Raw genomic sequence first — 24,600 nt, 5'->3', positions numbered from 1 at the left:
CCAACTAATTTTATCCATTAAATTGGGTTTGATTTATTTACATTTGTAGTTGGTTCTCTTTGGCATTTATCAATATATCTTATATATTTTATATGTATAATGTATGCATAAAATAATCAGGTTGTCAGCCTCCTTGAGTCCCTTTCCAAATAGTCAGGCAGATTGCTTCTAGCAGACATTGCAAATAAAATACCCAAGTAACTCATGTTGTGCCGAAAGGTTTACTTGGGGTTCGTGTTTAGTTCTTAAATGATTGCCGGTATAACTTGGCACCATTGTGGAATTTGCTAAATTGTGGCCGCATATAGTATGATCAGCTGTCAGGCTTTTTTCTACCTTCTACAAAAAAAAAAAAAAGGCAGTGCTTGTGATTTATTCTCTTAAAATACAGCCTTATATCCAGCAAACAAAGGAAGCAACTCTTCGTTCAGCCAATAAAGCTGCATACGTTTTTAGTCTTTCAGCAATATGCTTTGCACTTCTATGGCATCTTCAGAGTAATAAACTGTGCAGCAACCTTTTGATGTAGGTAATAACATTTGACCTTGCAACAGAGTATGTTTGCTTGTTGAAATGAGGACAGCTAACACCTTGATGTTTTGGGTTGTTCTTCATAAAAAAAAAAAGTTCAGTTTAAGATACCTACCTGCAGTGCCTTCTTTGGGTAGATCTCAGAAGTGAAGATGGTTACGTCGCGGGAATTGGGGTTGGCACCCAGAAAATAATGTGGGGATGGAGTTCAGTGCTGCCTTAAGAAGCTGTAAGTGGGAAAGAATCTATTCCATCCAGTGTATAAAGTGCTTTTAAAAACAATCTATTTCTAGAACCTAAATTGTCCTGGGACCAGCTCTTGATATAAAAATTCATAGAAACCTGTTTTTCCGAGTGTGGTAACTTCTTGCCATAGTGCTGTAGTGTTAGAATTCACATTGGCCAGGTTGTTCTGTAAATTAAACAGTGACAGCTTCCCTCGGGGGAACAGCCAATGTATTTATGATGATGTGCTGATTACACAAAATACACTGCAAGCAGAAAACAGCTGCAGAGAACAAACCTCTTAAAAGAATACAATTACAAATAGCACCCTCAGTATTTCTAGTGGTGAGAGTAAAATACAGCATGCTAATGCGGTCTTCTAGCTTGCTTCCAAAGAAGAAAAGAGAGCTGCGAAGAAGAGGCTGAAGTATGGTTGGATGCACATGCAGTGCCAATATGGAGCGGCATCTAATCCCTTTCTGAAGGTGAAGGGCAAGAACATACCTCAGGCCTTCTTGTTAGCTGGCCTTATTTCTTAAAATTCCTGTGACTGCAGCTCCAACGATGCTGGCAAGCGGAGCGCTGGGGCCCTGCAGGTTGTCAGAGGTGTGACCACTGTGGTTCCTACCCTCTGTCCTGGTTAAAAATTGAGATGTGATTAGATTAGTAATAAATAATTTGCACTACCAGTCTGAGTATTTTGAAAAAGGTCGTAAGAGGTGTTGTGGAAAAAAGTCCCTGGTTTAAGGCTGATCTTTCTTCTACTGCTAATCCTCTGCTTTGAGGGAACTTTTAGAAATAAATTGCAATTGTTGTTTTTTTCCTAGACTGCAGTGCTTCATTTTTAAAATGGTCCCTGGGTCGTGTATGTAAAGCAAGGTCTTGAGCAGGCCAATTTAGGATCCAGTTTACGATCTGACAGTAAAACCTGAAATAAAATACAACTGGGAAGATTGTGGGGATGGGGCTGCGCTCATAAACTCAGGGCTCAAACACCTGGGAGGAACTGTGGTCCTTTGAACCTTTCTTCATCCAGGAGCAGAAAATGCAAAGTAACGGGAATTGCTTTGTGTACTGTGGCTGAATGCAAGAGAAGCTGCACTAGGGACTGCTCTAGTGGGGTTTTGCACGAGGGCTTGTGAAGATTTGGAAAATGCGGTTATGTCAGCTCCCACAGTTGCTAACGTTTTGCAGCCCTCCAGAGCAAGACAGAAAATCTCCAAAACCCTTAGAACATGAGGTTTTTAAGTCTGAGATGAGCTGTCACACTCTTATCATTAAAATGCAGCGTTTTACTTATGGCTATATCATGGATACATGTAGGAGAATTCAAGTATCAAGAATGCCCTTTCCATCTGCTTTTTGAGAGTCATTGATGGATAAGTATAATGCCTTTAAAAGTCTGGAATTTCCTGTGTTTGGTGTCTGTTATGTTCCAAGATCAGTATCAATAAAACACGTTTCAAATACTGGTGAAGAACTTGTCCATTTAAAACGAAGGGTTGCCCTTTCAATTTGTAGATCTGATTTTAAAGCAGATGAAGTAACAACGTCGGCGCTCTAATTTGGAAGGGCTTGCTTAAAAAAGGAGTCAGCTTTTCCATGTATGGATTGCTGGCATGTACTAATAGACGGTTATTCATCTGTCTGTGTTTTCTTCAAATCGTTTTTGAGCCTCCCTGTGTTGTCCTGCTTTGCTGACATGTATCCCATGTGGCAAGAAGGAGTTTTGTATAATCACCCTGCTTTAATCAATAGAATAATTGATAAACCAGATAAGATTTAAACTGATTACCTCCCCGAGTAGAACTCCCTGAGGGCCTTGGACTCTCTTAATTTTGACATGTATGTTGGGTACCCCGTGGATGAAGTGCAGTTTGAATTATCTGTTTTTATTTGCTTAATGACGGGGAGGGTGTTAAAGTCAAATGTTTAATTAACCCAGCAATGGGCTGCGCTGTCACTTACACACACATCCAGCTGATTGAGATATCTCACCGAGAATACTGAATAGGAATGATAATGTGGCACTGAGACGGAAGATTGCTTTTTCAATCCATTTGCTGGGTCACTGCTTTGAATGTCTTATTGGATGAAAGGCATTCAGCCTGGAAAAAAAAAAATTCAGCATTTAAGTACATTTTGTTTTCCTGGCCCTTCTCCACCAAGAAGTTAAGTAAAACAGATATGTTGTAGGTTTAATAAGCCATTCATGTTGGAGCGAAAAGCTGCAAATAGTGGATCTCGACAGCTGATGGTCTAGGGCTGTATAATTTCCTATAGGAACAAAACGTTTGCTAGCCCCAAGGTATCTGAAGACGCGCTTCTATCTACACCTTTATCTTTCATTCTTTGATTGCTTGACTACCCACTTCATTTGATGGTCTCCATAGCAGGTCCAACTCTTCATCCTTACCCAAGGCAGTGAGATTTGCAACGACGTTTTGTACCTCCTTGTTCTATTTCTACAAGAAAATGGTGTTTTGGAGTTGGCGTTATTTTGTACTAAAAGATCCTAACAGCGAGCTTGTAAATTGAAATGTTACAGGAGGGATTTGTGTTACCACATTTAAATTGGTGTAGCCAGATTGGGAGGACCCAGGATTCTTTCTTGGGTGGCAGTTATTGTAAGGTCACAGTACTTGCTAGCAAAATGTTAAAATGTGCAGTGCCTGGTCCGTAATTTCCCATTCTTTTATTAGAAATATATATATATTTGCTTAATGGGGATGGGAGGTTGGGAAGCATTTAGACTTGCACCTTTTGGTATATTGGCAATTTAGTTTTTTCAGCAGTGCTGTATGGAAATGGACGCACCGTGTGTTGGAAGTTAACCAAATTTGCCCCGCAGTCCAGTGGTGGATGATGCTTCCCATGATGAATGTAGCTTCGGAAGGTAGACAAAGCACCTAGGCCTGCCTGGACAAATTGCAACCGTGAGAAACGCTGGGAAATCGGAGCTGTATCACCCAAATGGCTCCGTGGTGACTCTCTAGTACTTTTTTAGATGCAAAACCAGGTCACTTTGGCTGGAGGGTCACCTGGCAAGCATTGTCTACAACGTGAAGACACGGGTGCCCTGATGTGCTGCGGTGTAGACATATACAGTGAGTTCGCTGAGTAGCCCTTTCTTTAAACAAGTGAGCTGCAGTCAGTTAATATTTGGGGGAAGAAATGTGATTAAAAAGTTAACACAAGACAGAATTTGGGATTCTTCCTTCATCCTGCCATTTTGACTTTGGCAGACAACGTCTACTTCATGCTTTCTCTTTTTTGTATCGTTTTTCCTCTTCCCTGCAATGAAAAATAAGAAGTTAAAAAACAAAGCTGACCAAGAAAAGCATGACACAATGCAGTACGGTGAGGGCCGCGTGATTGAATTAGAAGTTTGGGAGTGAGCAAGCCAAGGGCTCTAAGGAAAAGGTGCATTGAGTAGTGGAAGTGTTTCGGTCTACTTGCCAGGAGAGCTCAGAATGGGAGATTTCAAAGAAGATTAAAATAAAGAAAGTAGGAGATGACCGAGGATTGGAGGGGAAAGGGCTTTTAGAGTGAGACTGAAACTGCATTGGTCCTCTGAGGGAGGTAGCTATGAAAAGTTAGAAAGTCATTCTTCAAGAAGGAGATGAAATCTACAGCAAAACTAGCCAATTTTACAACCCAGTTCTTAGAGCACTTGCGGTTCCTATGCAGATGAATCTGTAATAAATATTGTACAAAGAAAGTTAATCTCTATCTAGAGAATTTTAATAAATAAAAAGTTTTAAAAAACTCCCAAGATCTGTTGGCTCTTGCTGACTCTTGTTAGTAATAGAAATATGTTTTTGACACCTTTTTTGGATGTTGGCTTATGTTCACAGCCTGTAAAAACAGACTTTGCTTCTTTTTCCCCCCTTACACGTAGGGGAAAATCAAGAAAACATCTTTTTTGAAGATGAAAAAAAGAAAAAAAACACTGATAAAAGCTGTGATTCGTGGGAGGGGAGGGGAAGAATCCTGCAAACTGAGAATGAGTGTGTATAATTTCCAAATTCAGTACTTTAGCGCCCTGAGATGAGTGTTGAAAATGAATTTTTGTGAAAGGAATGTAGCAAAATGAAACCAACAAAGAAGCGAGAGTCAAGCCGTGATTGATTCTGTTCGTCTTTAAGAAGCTTCTGTTGCATGTGAAATCTGTCTTCCGGAAGTATGCGTGGCACAATTCTGCAGTCTTGCAGACAAATTAACCTCAGCTGAAACTGTTTAAACAAGAATTCAAGCAAGAATTTAAAAGATTGGAGAAATTGTTAAGGTTGTCCTAAAGAACAGAAACGGAAGAATGCTTTTTTGTGCAGCGCGGGGAGCAGATATAACGCGCTAGGAAGAGGCAAAGGGAAGCCCCACGATAATCAGATTTGGAACAAGTCCTGACACCAGTCTTACGTAAGTGGCCTGGTTGGCTATTTGGAGGTATACCCATGTTATATGTATCATAAGGTTAATTGGATGTTTTCATCCGTGCTTTTTGGCAATGTGTGCTTTCTGTTCCTCAGAAAGATGCAGACAGCTTTGAACTACTGTAAAATCTTACAGTATGAGATATATGCTGTAAAATCACGCGTGGAAAGTGCTAGCTCGAAAAGCATATGTATACCTGTGAAGGTGCTGATCGATCTGTGCTATTTAGGAAAAGAAATTCTGAAGCAGAGCTGGCTGTGAAAAAATGCAAATAATAAAATTTAGCTAGAGGTCCTTAAGGCTTCTTAAGCTCTAACCTTGTTATGAAGAATGGCGAAGTCGAGCTGCCTAATGCAGATGTCTGAGTTACAAAAATAACCAGATGTCCTGATTAGCAGAAGCAAATGTTCTTCCCTTAATCCACGTGAAATTATATTCAAAGGCTCTCCGGATGTAATGCTTGTGTAAATAAGGCACCAACAAACATTGGAATAGAAAGGGCCATTGGCCAACTAGCTTGCAAGGCTTGAAAGCTTGAATATTAAAAACAAATTTACCACTGCTGACTCTCTTAAATTCACAGAACAGAAATGTTAAGCAGGGCTGCTTCCCGGGGAACGTGGAAGGACTGTTCTCATTAGCCATATTTTCTCTCTCTCTTTCCCTCTCTCTCTCTCGTTTGAGAAATGTCTTTAAAGTGAAGCTGGTTTTTTTTTTTTTTTTTTTTTTTTTAAATTTCCCTAAATGGCCAGTTCCCTGCACCTGGATTTCTGTTGTATTTTTTAACTACAACTCAGATCTGTGCTATTCAAGATGCCTGTTTATCGTGTCTTTCATATTTTAACATTAAACTGAATATGCTGTTCTCATAATGTTAAGACTCCCCGCACCTTTAAGTTATTCTTTCTAACAAACCAATAATTAATAAGTTAAATCAGCTTGGTAAGAAAACTCTCCCTGATGTCACGAAGCTCCGTTGTCGTCTCATTGCTTTGAAAATGCACATTTTTTTCCAATCTGCAAATTATTGATGTGAATGAAAAGGAAAAATATGACGGGTCCATTCTACAGATTAAAAAAAAGAATCCTCTCCTGTTTTTTATTTTGAAAAATAAGTAAACTATAAACTCTTGTTGAGGGCTGCATTAACCAAACTGGGACTTGTGCGAACATGTGTGTACGTGTCTGGCTGGGGGGGAGCGCTGTACTTTTCCATTTTCACTGCTGTCAGAGCTTCAATTGTAAGAATTCAGTTTTTAGTAGGTACCTGAGCCGCTCGGGCACGAATTCGAACTTCAGTTCTTTAGGCACCACGTAAACATTTGGGAGGGGTGACAGGGACAGAAGTCCTTGTCGTGAGGAGTTCGTAAATGTAGTGGAGGAAAAAAAATATCCCAAGCAGGATCTGTGCAGCGGGATAATAGCTGCATAATCATGGTATGAGCATGCATGCCAGTCTGCAAAGCAGGCACTGAACTGGAAGGCCAGTCGTGCTCATTTCCTTTGCTTTTCTGATAGCAGTCGCTGCAAGACGGGCTGCAGCGACTGCTCGCTTTCAGTCATTCTGATGCTGAGCCATAAACCCCGTCTAAAAGTACCATTTAACTTGAAACTTGGAAGGGCTGGGAAACTTGGCTGTGCCTTCATTCCGGGCTGAAGTCACCCCCTTGTGCCTACATATTGCAATTTATGGTGTTCTCTAAAAGGATCTAATCTCGGTGAATGTTCAGAGCAGCAAATGCCAAAGAGGAATGGGGTCTAATACTTATCTCTGCATTTTCATTGCTGTGGATCTCCCTGTGTGTTACAGCTGTCAGTTTTGTTTTATCTACCAAACAGACAGAGAATTGCCTTCAAACTTGATGTTTTTACGCTTTTTTTTTTTCTTCTCAAAGCATTTCTCAAAACATTGCCAATGTTAAGGACCATTTTATATAGCGTAGTGACTAGCTAAATAAGCCTCAATTTGAATACTTCGGGCCTCATGGGAGGCGAAAAAGGAGAAGCTATTGTTAAGTGTTTTTAAGTGGGGGTTAGCCCAATAATTTTTTAACAGTAATACTGCTTTCGGGCTGACATTGGCTATGCCAGGATTCATCCAGGCACTGTTTGAAATGGCTGAGATATTTATAAACTGACAGACAGCATTTATAAAATCAGGATGCTGACAGTCCCTTAACGATAACAATGGGCTTGGACTCATCTATCACTTACAAAGGTTATTGGAAAGGGAACGTAAGGCTTATATGTGCCTGTAGTCTTAGCCTGGCACTTATTTCCACACATCTCTCTCTTTTCTCTCCTCCCTCCCTCTCTCCTCCCCTTTTCAGTGCACTCTGCCTGACATGGGCATCAGACAATTGCAGCTAATTTCCCCCGTACCTTTACCCAGTGATTCCTTGTCCTGTTCCCTGCAATCAATGATGCAAATTAGGAGACGGTTTCGTAGCATCTTGGGGCAGCAACCCGCCCAGACCAAACAAGAGAAACATCTGGGCTGCTGGCAGGCTGCTGGCGTGGATTGGGAAAGAAGAAGTGTGCGTTGACTGACAGGCTTAACCCGGGGCTGGGCAGGGGTTAAGCAGGCCTTCTGCTTCGTTTTCCTTTCATCTAGCACCGGTCTGCGGGCAGAATGCTGATGTACCTCCTTTCTCAGCCAGGCGGGAGCCACTGAACACGGTCCCCCTCTGCCCCTGGTGAGGAGGAGCAAGTGCATCGTGGGGGCGCTTCAAGAAACATTAAAGAGGATGCCAGTTATTTTCGAGCTCTGCTAAAACGTCTGAACGCACCTAGGAGTCTGAGGGTCAGGTCGTAGCAACAAGTTTGCACTGGGAGAGGGGAAAAGCAGTATTTCACTGGTGTGAAAAGCACCTTTTTTTAGCGTGGCAGCAAGTACCGAGATGGCTACGCCTGGCATCCGGTTTGCCCTTGGAATATTTACTCTCCTGTACCCGTTCGGACACTGTGTTCCCACTGTATTATTTGCTTAGAGACCTGAAATACCCAAGTAGATTTCCTCCACGCGGTTGGATCTGCTGATATCACTAAAAACACACCCTGCCCCGGCTTCTGCTCAAACTGATGGATACGCGCGCGATGGCTGGAGAGAGGCTTGGCTGGCTCGAGGGGGTCTATTTATCAGGGAACTCGATTAAAATACAGACTGCACATGACATCAAATTTGTAATCATTTTTCCACAGCAAGCCAGCGTTTTCTGTATTGGATGCAGGTGTTTAAAGCAATAGTGTGTTTTAAGGGCCAGTGCAGCACAAATTCTGGCCTTTGGGATAATGACAAGTGTTTTGCCTGCATAAACAATATATTTTTTTTTCCCCCTGAGGTCCGCGCACACCTAGTTTCCCTCAAGCTCATCATCTCTGTCAGGTTAATCAATAGGCACCGTATGGCAGAGGGTCAGTAATCAGTGTCATCGTGCCTTTAAATCGTGTTGAAAATTTGCTTAAAGCCTGGGCCAATTAACATCGAGATGATGAATGGATGGGTAGATGGGAAGAGCCTGGCGCTCAGGGGCTTTGTGAGAAGGAGATGCTCAGCTGTTGAGCAGCAGACACCAGCGAATAAAATCAGCCATTCATGTGAGCTCAGTCCACCCACTCTTAATGATAATGTCAATCTAGCAAAATATATACACATTGGAGTTGTCATGAGTTCATAAATCAAAGGAGTTTGTCAAAGGCATTCAGATTAACGAGGCAGCAGCAATAACAAGTCAAATTTGCATAGAGAATTGCCCGAATCTCAGTAAATTATGATCCTGTTTTTCATTTGATTATTTGCTAATGTCTCAAGAGGGAGAATGATTATATTAGCATGCAAAATCTACTCCAGAAGTAGAAATCCGAGGTATAGCAGACCAGCGCACGATGACAATTAATCAGTTTCTGCATACTAGCATAAACGCGCAAGGCCCAGAAATGAACTCCTTTTTTTATTATTATTTCTCCTTGCTACTGATCCAAATGGTTCAGCTTGACAGAGACTTTATATTGCTTTAACAGTGTTCTGAATTGTGCCTGCAGGCAAGACATAGTTATGCAGCTATAACCAACCTATCCATCTGCCAACCAGATTGGAATTCTCCTATCCAAGGCTTCCATTAACCCCCACTGACAGCTCCAAACAGGATTAAGAATTTGAAAGCATAAAAAATAGTTGTGCTCCTCGCATAGACACACACTTCTCCCCCACCCCCAGCTCCCCGCACTCGGGAAAAAAAAAAGGCTGCATCTGTACAGTTTTATAATTAGTGCCGGGCAGAAGAGCCCCAAAGAAAGCCTCCCCCAGTTGGCAGGGCTTTGATTTCCACCACGACGAGCGAGGCGGTACTAAAGGTAGCTCTGCCCAATTGGTAGTCCCTGGGAGTGCATTTAGCCGCGTATTATAGCTCGTTCCCAGCAGTGTTTTGCTGGGCTGCGTACACAAAATGCTGCGTGTCATCTCCCATCAACCGCTTCAGTCTGGGGACTGCGTATGCGTTGTAGCATGTTGTGTTTAGCGGCGGAGGAGGCTTCACGGGGAGAGTTAAATAGTAATAATTTCGTAGTGGTCTTTAAGACAACCTGCCACGGAATTATATTCTGTTAATTACAGGCTGAAGTTTTAAATGCAAATCAGATTTAAAAGGCTCTCGTTACAGACAGGAGCCATTTTAGGAAAAACAAACTATGGAGGGCGAAGCCCCTTTTCGCAGGAACCTCCCGTTAAAGAGAAATTTCGAAGGTTACAGGAAACGAGCTTGGGTTTGCTGCCATCTCTTCCCAGCACTTCCTGTGTCATTGTTTGACCTTGGGCAAATCAAAACCAAAAAAATTGTTTTGCCTGTGGAAACTGTGTGCGCACATACACGTTACTTATCTCACCGCAACTGATCAATTTGTGCTTTGGAGGCTTTGGCACTTCTCATCTTATCTTTCTTGTCCTTGTTTGAAATAAAAGAGCCTTGAGTTCGGTGCAAACGGTTTTGGCCAGTCTGGCTTTAGTCTGCGAAGGAAGGTTACAGGATTTTTTAGTTTTCCCTGATGAAAGAGAGTTTGTATGGCTTTTCAGCTTTCGGTGTGCACTGGTTTTCTCCGCTCCTTTCACCCTAATAAATTCCATCGTTCGTCTACTATGTATCAAGCATAATTGCTGCAGATCTTTAATATTCCCAGCGAGTACACCCAAAATACCGTCTGGATACCCAGTGCTCCTTTCCGGCTCTGTGCCTGAGACGTGCGTTTCAGTAGCCACGAGAGGGTGCTCGGAGCAGCTCCTCCCTTTGTCTGCCTCTCTTGTGGCAGAGAGCATCGCCGAAGTCCTGCCGAAGCAAACCTTACTCTGACCTCGCACGTATTTATCCCTCCTCCCACCTTGTTCAGCAGGGAGAAATATCTAGGTGCACCGTTTCAGCCGATTATGTTGTGCTCTTCCCACGGCCGTGGCTGAGCGTTGCCCTGTCGAGTGTAACTCACTTCCACGCGGCTACGGTTAGTCCTGAAATACGCAGGGTCTCGTACCTGCCCCTGGACTGATGGCTTCCCTCTTCGTGAGAAATGAGTGGGAGTTAGAAACAGCTGTGCTTTTTTTAAGTGTAATGCTTTCCAGTCATTCTGTCTTCACCGAGCGTAACTTGCTTGCCGACAAAAAGTGCATGAGCAGCGCTCCTCTGTAATAGTCTGCGCTTGGAGCTGCTGTGTTGGTGCTGTAGAGTGGTGAGACGCCAAGCTGTGAACCACCATATGCACTTGGCAGTCTTTGTCTGGTCTTTGTTCAGCCAACCTCTTAGCCTTGCCACCTATAAAGATAATGAATGCAAAATGGTCCTCTGCTCGCTCTTAAAATCGGATGCTCGGCTTAAAGAAAAAGCAGATAACTTGATGCTTTGCAGTCGCTAGGAATTTCCGAGTAAGGGCTGGCGATTCACCGTCAGCACCGATTTGCCTCCTTTTTGAGATTTTTGGAGGGAGAATCTTGAATGGTTCCAAAGGCAAGAATAAGGCAAGCTTTCAGTGCTGTAGAAAAGATTCTTAGGAGTGGGAAAACATCTTAGCACTTGCAGTAGAGAAGGGGATGACTGTTGGAAAAGCATCCAAGAAGAATAAACAGCCCTGTGAGTCCCCCCCAGCCCCCCAGCCAGCAAGGTGCATTTCCAGGAGATGCACGGCACCCACCTCAGGTTCTCATGTTTCTCTCCCTTGGTCTTTTTCTCCAAAGCACAAAAATTAAAACCCTCTCTTGAATCCAACCACTTGCTAAACTATATTTCATGAGTAGAAAAGAGCAGTTTTAACGTTTGGCATTCCTTTTTGGAGATATGTGATTCTAGCTTGTGCGTTTTTACGATCACAGTCCTTTCTAGGCTGGATTTAATGTACTAACTTGGTCCTGGCAGAGGCCTCACATGAAAACTTTAAAAAGCTGGCCTCGTACAGCGATTTATCAGGCCTGTTTAGGATTGATTTCCATTATAAAACCCTAGTTACAGCATCCCAGATGTCATGGTGCCTTGCGAGTCCTATAGCTTGTTCAGACAAACAACCAACCAAAAACCAACAAAGATCAGTAGTTGGTCTGCAAGCCTCGGCTTAACACGCAATCCTCTTGACCAATTTATGACATCCCAAGCGTGTGTGTGTGTTTGGTTTCCCTTCCCTGCCGTTCCCCAGCAAACAGCTTACACCCTGCACCTCCTGGCTGTGCCTTTTCTTCCCCTTCAGCAGAGCTGAGCTGCCTGGACCCCAGCCGATGACCGTGCTGCACCGGGCACGCTGCTCCCCTGCTAGCCCTGCTCTGCCATGCTGCTGCTCCTCCTTTTGCCAGCAGACACCACTTCTGCTTCCCGAGGTGCTGGGCTGGAAGCTGGTTATGGAAGAAATCAGGCTCTGAGAAGGACAGGTTATTTTTGGGGCGAGGAGGTACAAGTACAAAACGCACACTGCTGCTAGAAATTCTGCACTCCGGAGCTTGTCTGCGAGCTGCTGGAAAACCACCCTTTTCCTGGCAGAGCTCTCCCTAAGCAGTTTTTCTGTATCTCTTTAAAACCTGTTTAGTTACTCACTACTGAATGCGTGGGAATGTGGCCTAAGGCTACGAATACTGTGGTGATCAAACTGATTTTAGATGTGTATGTGGGATTCCCCCAAAGCTGGCTGTCATTACTCTGTCAGCACAGTAGCTGAACCCGTGCAAAGAAACTGTCTTCCAGAGTAGCTGGCTTTGTCAGCGAGGACAGGGTTCCCCCCACATACCCAGCACTTTTAAACCAAATGTTTGCTAAAGATTGTACACGTCTTGAGATAAACAATATCCTGTCTTTACTCTAAAGCACGTAATAATTGGCTTTAACGGTGAGGTTAACACACAAAAAGTTCCTGGAGTTCTTTCTTACCTGTGCAGAAAAAACCCTTGTATTTATTTTTTCTTGTCCCCCTTCCCTCATCTTTACTCTTTACTCTTCTCTGGAGGTGGTGGCTTAAGTTTTGCAGCTTCAGTCTTCCTAGAAATGGTGTTTGTGTGTGCAGCTTCAGGGGGCAGACGTGAAAAATATAACCACGGTATCATTTGCTACCTACACTTTTTTTTTTTAAAGGATCTGACAACCTCTTTCACCAGAATTTAGTGTAATTAAATTTCTTTATGATTTTTGGCAGCCCAGCAGACTCGGTACAATTAATAATTGTTGGTCAAACTAAAAGCATAGGGGCACAGGGAACAGTTGCACCCATTCACAGTCTTTTGTTTTCCTCAGGTTCCGCTGTTTTGAATAGTTCTTCTGGGGTGTTGGGGAGCGCTGGTGTTACCATGCTGACCCAGCCATTATTTCAGCTTTTCAAAGAGGCGGTTATTGGTAATTTCAGAATAAATCTCCAAAGCACAGTCTTCTCCGATAGACACCTGCACAGTGGTGCATTGCTGTACTGAGGAGAGATTCTTTCTCTGCCATAACAAGCTGTTTGGCTTAAAAGTACAAGTTAGCCTCCGGTGTGTGTATACATAAAATACTGTAGCTTGCATAGTACAAATATTCTGTTTCTTTTCTCCTCGCAGAGTAATATTAGGGATAAGAACTGAATTAAAGCTTACTTTCTTTCACAGAACTCCTCTGAGAGAGAAGACTGTAATAATGATGAGCCCCCTAGGAAGATCATTCCTGAGAAGAATTCACTTAGACAGGTATGTGATCAGTCTCTTTAAAAATGCAATAAAACTTTCTAGCTATTTGAATCCTTAAATGCTTTTGGAAGCTGAAGTCTGACTTATGCTCATGGAAATCCTTTCTTTTCTTCCTTGAAGTCTGAGCTAGTCACGGTATACCCAGGAAAATCAGACACATGGATTTGCCTTTCAGGAGAGTCGATGACTCTTTCTAAGGAAATCTAGACTTCTGCTCTCGAGTTTTACATTTTTCCATTTGGTATTCATCAAGCTCTCTTCAGCCTTTCCTTCTGTTCTTGTTCCTGCCTCGTTTGTAGTATATTTTGTCTTGCTTCAGATCATGTGTTCGAGAATTTCAAAGCATTCTAGAACAATTAAGTTTTCCATTACCCTTGAAGGTGGATTTTCTTGGAGGTGTTGTCCAGGTTAATAACCTGAAAAATGACCAATATTCTCTTCTACATTCATATATGTGCCTAGTGGGTAGAAAGGAGAAAGAGTGGGCTGCTAAAACATATCTCAGCCTTTTATGTATAGTAAAGCAAATTTCTTAGCAGTTCGTCAAAAGAAGACATTCTTCACAGCGAGGTGATTAGCTGTGTTTCAGGATATTGTTGAGATGCATCACAGCCTCCATCTTTATGCCCAGTCTTTTGTGTGGCCAAAATCCTTGGGTCTTCTGGTTGCTCTATGGCACCTCGGGTGTTGAGAACAGTGTTTATGGACAAGTTCAAGCTGTAGTCTTAAAGCAAGTACCTTTTTGTCTAGATCATATGAGGTGGTTGCCCAGGATTTTGCATGTGCGGTAGAAGGAATTTAGATTCGTTGTGTGGGCATAAATAGAAACTATCAAAGCATTTTGGAAGCTCATATTGCTCCTTTTTCTCTATTAATGATGGACAAGAACCAGTTGGGAATTTTCCAACTGTAGGTGAAGAAATCAGACACAGATGCACGTGCTTTTTTCCTTCCTAATCAATGAGTAAAGTGATGCTTAATGGAAAGATCTGCATCTCCTAGAGGAAGGTATGCGGAGTGATTACCCTGTCTCACATCTGCGCATATTTTGTAAAGCTGAAAAGATCTGTCCTGCAAATGCTGTCAAAGCAGTAATACTCAAAAAGTGCTGAATGCGGTACTAGTACCTTAGTGGAAAGATGCTAACTTGGTAAATATTGAGTGTACGACTTCATATTTTCTGTCCCTCCCTTAAGACACTGCTGGTAAAATTTCATTATTGGGAAATGTGGACCTACCTGCGCAGAAGAATTGAATGTGTGTATGTGGAGAGAGGGGGGAAGTCTGTCTATTTAAACGGTCTTTCTAGTGAAATTGTCCACGTATTTAGTCATTTTTGATTAGTTAGCCATCAGCCATGGCCATAAATGTTTCCTCAGGTAGGTTTGTGGAACAGATGTACCAGAAGGTGGAGGTAATAAAAAGGTGCAGTGGTTGCTTAAGCCTCTGAAGTTGTAAGCAGAGGCTGAAGACCCCCATAGCTTACTGCTATGGACCTCTTACTAGGAGAAAGCGATTTTTCTGGTGACTGTAATGATTTTTGTAGGAGGGTATCTTCAGAAGTCTCAACAAGTGGAGCCGTGTCCTCAGCATGCTGGCAGGAGAAGGCACGGCTGCTCTGAGGTTGGTGAGGGGCAGCAAGGCAGAAGAGATGCGGAGATCAGCACTGGGAAAGGAAACAAGTACAGGCAATGAACTTGACACTGTGAGCTGGAACAGTAAAATGATCTAAGCTATGACAGATTTGGAAGTACGGATGCAAATGTTCAGTTCTTGTTGAGTGCTCGATCTGACAAAATTAAATTTTGAAGGGGAAAACTGAAAACCACAGTATGAAAACAGACTTCAGAAAAAACAATGACAAGTGGCAAAAGTTTTTGGCAACTTTATTTAAGCTAACAAACGAATTTTCACACTGCAAAGTTATAAATTAATTTTAATAGGCTGATCCAGATGGTCCATTTGGAAAATGGATAGCTTGATCTGTTGAAAATTAAACTAAATTTATCTCTCTCATACTTCAAACTGAAGTAAGCGTGAGAAGAGTGCCCATTAAGTCCGGCTCATACAGATGGACCGGCAGGTCACACATGGGACTAATCTGATTCATTTTAAAAATAAATGCATGAGTTATTGAATCAGGTTCCTGTTTCAAGCCCTGTGTGTGAGCGTGTGTGTGTGTGTGTGTGTGTGCCGCCCTTTCAAAGGGACTCGCAAATGCTTCAGTGCCTTTTTAACCTGTGTGTTTCCATTTTAATTCAACTTCCTTGCCAAAAAACATAATTAGTTTTCAGTGCCTATCAGTTAGTGTTAGACCCAAACACTAGATTGATTAGGTCAGGCATTTGTTATTTTAAGGGCTATGTCTCCATTCTTCATTTATGAAGAACACGAGCTCAATAGTCTTGGGGAGAGAGCCGGCCTTTAGAAACCGGGCAGGGGAAGCTCTCTGGGGGCCCCTCCAGCCTTTTAGCTTCTGGGTGTTTTTAACAGAGCCATGAATGCAGATTTGTAAATTTATTGCAGCGCCATCTGTTTTTTTTTTTTTTTTTTTTTCCAGCAACCATATTATTGTTGGCTCGTATCTGTCTATTGTGGTGGTCACTCCCCGGGAGCTTGCCCTCATAGTCCCGAGGAAAGTGATGAATAGCGGGGGTCAACATGAATAGGTCACAGGGCAGCTGTCCGGGGCTGCCCTGAACTTGATTACCCCGCTGGTTTTTAAAGAAGACGGGCACAATGCAGCTTGTTTAAAACCCTTCCCTCCCTTCTCTTCAGCGGAGCAATAATGAAGTGCCTTTCGCCGCCGCGGTTTGTTCTGCGGGGGAAGCCGAGGCAGAGGTGGCCTCGTGGGGCAGTGCTGGCAGCAAACAGCGAGCCTGCCGCAGCGACCCTCCTGCACGCCTCGCTTCGGACCCCGCTGTCTGTCTGCGGGCTTCCAGATGGACGTCCGGGGGAAAAAATCCCTGCCCGCTACCCCATTCAAACAGGCCGCGTAGCGTTTTCAAGATCTTTGCCCGTTAGCATTTTGGCACAGCGTATTACCTCAGTTCGCTCGTATGGATTTGAGATGGTGTTGTAAAATTACATCTAGCACCTCAAACACGCTCTAGGCACTGTTGCAGTGTTACAGTAGAGGCACGCTGCTCTTAAGTCAATACACAAGTCAACTGGAAGAAGCAGAAAGCAGTCAGAGAAGGTAGGGCAAAGCAAAGACAAAAAGCTGCTCGCTGGCAGCAGCGGCCTCATCCCGCTGCCTGGGGCTCTTCTCCAGGCACACACCGAAGTTCTCCAGAAGTATTCCTGCTGTCCTCCCAATGGGGATGACTGCACGGTGGGGAGGAGCGTGGGGCTTCAGCTTCCTCCCTTCCCCAGGGGAGATGTCGAGGACGTACGTACCAGGTCTGTAATGTTAGCAGGGTTAGCTCATCTTTACGGTATTAATGCTTGCTAGTAAGGAGCTGCTGCTTGAAAAGCCTTCCAAGCTTGAAATTGCTAGAGGCACATCCTGGTCTTACTTTTAATAATATTCTTTGGTTATATATTTATATATACAGATACACACACACACACACACATATATATATATATTTTGTCTCAAAGAAAAGAGAAAAAAAATCATTTCCATTCCTCTGTAGCACTTCATGCATGTTAAAAAACTAGCCAACCTGGGTTGAGCTGGAGCCTGAGTTACAATGGGAATGCTGCCTTGTGGCAGAAAGGCCACTGGGCTCTTTCAGCAGTCGTGCTAATAGGAATCTGTCACCCTGCTGCATTTCTGCATTCCTCTGTAATTGAGTAAATTGCAAGTGTTGTCTACTCCCCCCTGCCCTTTGTGTCCGTGTCCACTTACCATCCGAAGAACGTGGGCAGTGATAAATAAAGCGCTGAACAGGGCTCTCAACTCTTTGAAAGCAGCGTGTTGCCAGCCCCCTAGTTATATTTCTTTAAGTGTTTATGTTTTTCTGTATTCTTTCTCTTGTGTGGCTGGAACCCTGGGGATCCGAAGCCATGAGAGAGGCCAAGAAGCTAACAAAGTAGCTGTCCCCTTGTTAGCTTGTTCCTTTCTTCTTTAAAAAACAAGATGAAAACCATCTGGCTCAGGGCATTACATTTTCCTCCCCCATGCACCTCTATAGATGAAGAGTTTCACCTGCAGTGAGGGTTTACATTGATTAGGGAGGGAGCAGTAATTCAAGCCTCCATCCACTTCAGTGGTACTTTGCAGTCTTTAAAGGTGCTGACCCATTGAGTTAAACTGTCAAGGGAGGATAAAAAAGGAGCTTCATCCCGGGAGGTAACAGCTGCCAGGTTTTCAACACCTTGCACGCTGCTGGAGAAATGTCACAAATTGTCAATGGGAAGAAAAATCGCTCGGCTGCCATCTTCCCTTAATGACGTGCCTTATAAAATGAAAGATTTAAGGGTTTAAAAACCAGCGAGTGGCTGTCAGGGAAAAGAAAAATCCGGAGGGATTTTGAACAATGGGGCCAACAAGATGCACCCTGAAAGACTGCGAATGCGGCATCCCGGTTGGAACAAGGGTTTGGATGGGGATGGCCAGTTTGGCACAGTGGCACAAGAGGCAAGTGAAAGCAGCAGCACTGAAGTCTAATATCGCCGTGCCCGTATTAAAAAAAAAAAAAAAAAGTCTGATTCATAAGCCAGTGAACTGAGAGAAGACATACTGTATTTCTGCTCTTTTGAGGACAATTTGTTTTCAAGCAGCTACCAGATGGCTAAATACCACGACATTTTCTCCTCCTTTTTTTTTCTTCTTTATTTTAACAAGAGATGTAGTTCTCTTTGCTCTTTGTTTTTGTTTGTTTTCGTGCTTTTACTTGGCTGAACAACCCTGTGGTGGTTGGGCATTGTGGCGTACTCTCCCCCCCTCTTTGCCCTTATGCATTGATGGATGAGGAAAAAAAGCTCTCCAGCTTAAATGTAATTTCAGATAACAGGCGGATTGGAGTAAGGTGCATTGTCTGTATCTTGAGTTTTTTTGTTTTAGGGGCTTTTTTTCTTTCCCTGTTTGTTTTAGGTAAGTCATTTTAATCGTACTGAGTAATTAGAAGGTACACACAGCCAAGGGAGCTTTGTTATGGTAATTGCTCAAAAAACCCACTCCCCAACTACCATTGCCATGTGTTGAGACACTTCTTCCCTCTAGTGGCAATATTAAGGACTCTGGCTTTCACAGTAGGCAAGGTGTAATTGCAATATGACAAACTGTGCTTTAGGGAAAATGCTGTGAATGATCTAGTTTTTTTGTTTGGCTGGTCTTTATTATGTCTTCTGGCTTTTTTGTGGAGACTACCCTTCTCAAAGACTGGGCTCCAGATAACAAAAATTTAGTCTTAAGAAAATAATTGCAGCGAATCATGGGGAATGTTTTACAGCTTGACTTAATTCTAGTCTTCTTTTTAATTACCTGTTTATAAAAACGTTTTTAAATTTGCTGAGATTACTTAATTCTTTCAGAAGAAGCACCTCATTTGAAATAAATAAATAAATTGCGTTTATTTTAAATAGTCCATGTGAAAGACCTTTAAAGGGTAATTAATGCAGGTCTCCTAAGACTCTAAGTAAGATGAAAGCGATCTTTCCAAATCTGCTGGAGTGATTTGTTTATATAACTTCCCACTTCTGCTGAATTCTTCTGAGTCTAATAACTTTTTTTCTAACCGTTTGGCAATTTGTGCTTAGCTACAAAAGCCCTTGTTCAAAAAGAACAGTTTAATAATCTTTTCCCTGAAAATGACTTGAAGGGAGGGTATGGGTTTTGTCTTTTTGCTGCGTTTTTATTAGTGTTATCTTTCTCTGATAAATCATGTAATTATTAACTATTGGGGGGGGAGAATCTTATTGAGCTCATGGGCTGCAGCTTCTATTAAAAAGTGGAGTTTTGTTCAGGGACTGGGGATTCGCTGGATAAATGGCCAAAGAAATGGATTGCAGTTGGCAGAAAAGCTGCACACGCAGCTCTGCCTTGGGTCGGAGGCTTCAGGTTGGCATTGAGCGCTCATCCACAGCTACGCCGACACAAGGAGAAATGTTTACGTGTTTGTGTCAAAGAGCAGGATCGCACTTTCTTTAAAAAGAAAAATGTAACCAAAGACACTTACGGAATGAGATCGGATACAGCTCTATCTTTAGTGAACTATAGTCTAGCGTCTCTGTGGCATTTTAAGCCTTTGGCTGTGAGCGAATACAGCTTTGTGGTTCCCCTGCTTCTGACATGATTTGGGGTTGCCATATATCTGTAGGATTTTTTTTTTTTTCATTAGAGCTTGTTTTGCTATAGGGCTGCTTAACACTGTTCTCAAACGGCTTTTGCAAGGTTAAAGGAATGCAGCTCGGTAACAAGTTTGTGTCATTTTAAATATATACCTCCTAGTAAATAAGGAGGAGCCTTGCAATCAATCCCTTTTAGTGTGTTATATGTTTCACCTGACAACTAAACCCTCTATTGATTAACCATTACTTTGTTAGATAATCTCGTGTCATTGAAGCCTCTGTAAAAATTAAACTCTTTAAAATGTTTTACCCTAGCAGCAGTGCAAAAATTGAAAACTTGTTCAGAATTACAGCCGGCTTCCACAAAGAGGGTAGTTTTCACCAAACTGGTTTATGTTTGCATGCTTTATATGCAATATAAAAACATATTAAAGCACTCCAACGCAAAGCTATCTGCCTGTGGCGTTGAACCAGGCTACCGCTTCAGACTGCTTTTCCTTGGTGAAGAAACCTCTTATCTTGATGAAAGGTGAGGAGAAACTCGAACGGTTTTGGTGCGAGTTAGATGAGATTCATAAAAGGGTCGAGCTTTAAAGGTGAGCTGAGAAATTTGCTTTTCTCTGACTTGGTTCTGGTTTTGATTTTCTTGTTTTTCTTCCAGATTAGTCAGTGTTCCCATAGTCATCAGAGCCAATGAAGGGAGGTGCTCTGGTGTTGCAGTGTAACTGAGACACCATCCAATGTTTCATCTAAATGTAGGGCTCTGCAGTATTATTTCCTGATATGACAGTCAATCTGTTTTCAGTTCTGTCTTTTTCACTTGTAGCTGTTAGTGTACAGACACAATACGACCATGCCAGGTGAAACCAAATCTCCATGTACAGCAGTGATCTTGTGTCTTACTGCTGCCTGCAGAGAAACAGTAGAAGAAGACAACCTCCACACTATATTCTTCCAGCTTCTCGTGGCTGGACTTTGTGAGCCAAACACAGCGTCTTTTCCACATTATCAGTAAATTTCCTTTGAGACCTGTTAAGTAGAGTGACATGACCTCTTTTTTTTTACCCCTGGACTGTAAGAGAGAACTAGACTTCTGCATTTTTGCTTGAAGTTTTTTGGCCGAATTATAGAATATGCATGTTCTGTATCTCCTTTATTCACCACACATAGCTAATAATGCATTCTTCTGTGAGAGTATGAAAAGAAGAACAGGAGAACTGTACAAACATAGTAAGGGACGTTGAGCTGACAATCGCTGCTTGTGTGTTTTATTCTCAAATCTGCATCCCAATGGGTTGATTCCATTATACATACTCCTTTTAATTTTCTTTTTTTCCCTGCTACTTTTATTGGGAAACAACGAGCTGCTGAAGGACTAAATGATGGGTAATTTGGTGCTTACGTAGATCTTTACGTAACAAAACTACTGTGCAAAAGTTGGTTCTCACAACAAAAGTAAGTTCTTGTCTACTTTCTGTGGCTGAAAAATTTGGGAAGGAGAGATTTTAATATCATTGGCTAGTGGTCCAAGGGCAGAGAGGTATTAACATGGGAATGCCCAGCTCGATCAGCACTGTCAGTGGAAGATGCGGCATAGGGAGAGCAAAGAGGTCTGGCTTCTCTCTGCTCTCCATTCCCCTCCTGCTCCTGCAGCCTCTACAGCTGTTGCTCCAGGGGATACCCTTGCCAAGTACTCCATGGACGTGCTGTCCCTGAGTTTGTTTAATCCCCCTTTCTACTTGCTGATGTTGTTTCTCTCCATGGCATCCTGTGGCAGCAGGTTCTAGAAGTTCACTGCCTTCTGTATCAGCTGTTTCATTTTCTCTGCTTTAAATGATGACATTAATGAAAAATAAAGCAATACAATGGAAGAATTATTTGTGTCTGTATTCTGATGTACATCCAGCTTTTGAGTAGCAGTGTAGTGAGCTTCCTTCTCATAAAATTCTAATTTTTTTTTTAGTTTTGGCTTTATTATTTTACATAGCGTGTTTGGATTATCCACTCTTTCCCATTTGTATATCTGAGAGAAAGCCTGGTGTAAGTTTGGCTTTTAAAAAGCTGGCTTGTTACCAAGGTTTTTTGTCCTGTGGGGAAAAAAAAAAATGAAAAGATGTGAATTTGGTTCATGGTTCAGTTCATGAAGCTACAGGCTACCTTGTTTCTTTCAGTGAATGTTTTTGTGACTGAGCTTTCTATCTGCAAAGGGGAGTTAGTATTAGCTTTCTGTGAGTCAGGGCCTCATAAAAATTACGGTACATGCGAGGTATGTTGTGCAGAAACACTGCTACTGGAATTCTAGGAATGAGACTGCAAATGGGAGAGATCACAGATTTACAATAAATGGCTTAAATTACACAAATATAAAGAACAAACAAGGAACTTACCAACTCTCCAGTTTTTCACCTCCAGAATTGTCTGAACGTCAGTGCAAAGCAGATGGCGCCAACTTTTCTGTCCACCAGTTGAGCCACTGCATCTAAGCCACAATTTAGGATAGTTTATGCTACCCTGATCTTTCTTCTGAAGAAAAAGTGCTGTGCATACCAGAGTGATGGTTTTATGACGTTGGCAAATATTTGCGAGAGGCCGAGTTGAGTCTCTCAGACTTCTGTTTGCTTGTGGCCTAATCCCAGTTTGAACCTAACCCCCCCGCCCTGCTGAAAGATGCGCTCTGTTCGGCCACACGGCACTCCGACAGGGTTCGTGTGTTTGAATTTTTCAGGCTCTCCTTCTGGATCCAGGGTCAGAAATTGCTAGCTGGCTGCTAGTCGCAGCAGATAGCGGTGTTAGGACTTGCAAGGAGATCCGCTGGAGCCAGGATACTCTGCATTCCTGTCTGTCACTGGCAATTTTCTGGTTAGAGAGCTCACTGAGAAATAAAACGTAAACTGCTGGAGTGGTGGAGAAGATAAGGGGGTTTTGTGCTCCTTTTTGTTTCTGTTTCTTGATGGAGTTTGAAGGGGGTCTGTAAAGAAGCCCAGTGGAAGGGACTGTGAATCCCTGAATTTCCCCACGAGCGTCTGGACTGTGCCGGACCAGTACAGATCGACCCGAGGCAGCAAACTGTTTGTACGGGGTGGGCAGTAATGAATGCTTAATGAGGATCAGAAGAACTTAGGTGGATAATGTGAGATGCTTGCCGTGGTTATAAACACCCAGTTCCCATTGGTTGGTGCTTGCCATCCTTCTGAGCTGGAGGCTGCGTCAGGAACGCTGTGTTTCCAAATGTACCTCCTATTGCTTAGCATAACCCCCCTTTAATCTCTCTGTGTTCTTGCCTCAGATATCCTTTGCAACATGTTCCTCTGCTCTGTTGGGTGCTGCTGCTGGCTGCATCTTGCCCAGCCAGGCCTGTGGCAGGAGGATACAAAGGGGAAGACGTTTGTTTGGCACTCGGCACAGGGAGCACTGAACGAGGGCCTCTGGCTCCGATGGCACGGCTGTGCAGCAGAGGGAGAGGTTTAGGAGCCCTTGCCATGCCGGTGTAGCCTGCAAGTTTCGTGACCTTGTACAGGGCATATTTATTGTCTTCTGTTAGTACCAGGCCTAGCAAGGTAGTTTTTTTATCCAGTACTGGAGATCTTAAGTGCTACCGTCCTCTTCCTCCTCCTAAAAAAAATTGAGCTTCATCAAGTAGTTGTTGAAATGGTATTGAAAGCAGGTCAGGGAAAGCCTCCATTAGAAATTCCTGAGTTTTTCAGACATCCTAGTTTAAATAGTCTAGTCATCCAAAGTTTGATTTTAGGCACACTTAATAAGTGCTGCCCTTAAAAGAGGGAGGGACTCCGAGTAACGTCCTTGGCAAAGACTCCCACTTGAACATCCCCTGTGCAGGACAGTGTATGGGTTAAGATAAAGTCATTCTGGTTCAGAAGAGCAAACTTCCCAAAATTGTGGAAATGAGATACAAGTGAGATGTGGTCTGCCTTTGTTCACTTCCGATTATAACCCCTTGTACTGTACCTATGTGTTCTTACCCGATAAAGACAGGAGATGTTTATTAACATTTGCCTTGCGCTTTGGTAACGAGTGTACAGAAATCGCCTTGCTTTAGCTGTTTGGTTATGTAGTAGTTTTTAAAAGACTGAACAACTAAGATCAGATTTTTTTTTTCTTTTCTCAAATGAAAAGAGGAGAAAAATCTCTTCAATCTGTGTATCTCAGAACTATAAAACTGAACATCACTTTCAGAGAACACATGCCCTCAACGTAGGTTTTTGCTGCAGACTAGTTTATTTTCGTTTGAAACTTTTACACCTTAGGAAAAAGGAAATGTGGTAGTGTTGTTGTGGGTTCTTGTGCCAAAAATGTGGCGCCTGAAAGAAAATTGTGTTCTTCTATTCATAACCATTTTAATCTTTCTGCAGACCTACAACAGCTGTGCCAGACTGTGCTTAAACCAGGAAACGGTGTGTCTAGGAAGCACGGCTATGAAGACTGAAAATTGTGTGGCCAAAGTAAGTAAAAGAACGTCTTTGGTTTGGAAAGGTTTTTGTTGTATTGTTCACTGTTATTCAAAGAAAAGTTCTTGTTAAAAATTACACTTCGAAAAAGTATTTAAATAGTAAGTATTTAAAGTATTTAAAAAGTAAGTATTTTGGGTAGGCTTTTCTGTCCTTCAGTGCAGAGTTTTGAGATGTGCTGTTTCCCTCTGGTGGAAATGATTACTTGAGTCCTGAGCTATGGAGACTGAAGGGTTCATTCTGCTCTACAAGTAATAGGCTTTTCCAGTGGCATGACCTATTCCTGCCATGTAATTAGCTGTGGCAACTTCAAATGATAAATGATCCAGATACATGCTAAAATACTTCATGAGAACTCTTTATTTCATGTTTAGGGGAGGGGGAGGAGGGCGATACGGCAGTTAGAAAATGGGTATCTTAATGCATCAGAGAAAAGACATTCCTTGAGAATTGTGGTAGATATGATCAGAACAAATGAGGTGCCACTAGCCACCCTCTTTTCTTAAAATTTAGCATAACTGCAGTAAAATAGGA

General features: G+C 42.6%; 1 protein-coding gene across 15 annotated transcripts in view; it reads left to right on the top strand.

Moving 5' to 3' along the window:
* BTRC (beta-transducin repeat containing E3 ubiquitin protein ligase) overlaps positions 1–24,600 on the top strand; it is a 119,051-nt gene that overhangs the window by 34,730 nt on the left and 59,721 nt on the right. For 11 of the 15 annotated variants that reach the window (XM_080596880.1, XM_080596889.1, XM_080596885.1 and 8 more), the window contains 2 exons: positions 13,286–13,363; positions 23,971–24,060. In XM_080596880.1, the coding sequence (XP_080453006.1) occupies positions 13,286–13,363; positions 23,971–24,060 (168 nt within the window). Of the gene's footprint in view, positions 1–13,285; positions 13,364–17,689; positions 17,949–23,970; positions 24,061–24,600 lie in introns of those variants that run through there. The other 4 variants (XM_080596878.1, XM_080596882.1, XM_080596884.1 and 1 more) reach the window with 2 other exon arrangements.

This window comes from Anser brachyrhynchus (genome assembly GCF_964034855.1).
Source record: "Anser brachyrhynchus genome assembly, chromosome: 6".
Taxonomy (NCBI): domain Eukaryota; kingdom Metazoa; phylum Chordata; class Aves; order Anseriformes; family Anatidae; genus Anser; species Anser brachyrhynchus.
Note: the sequence above shows the minus strand (reverse complement) of the source record. Positions and strands in the feature narration are given on the sequence as shown.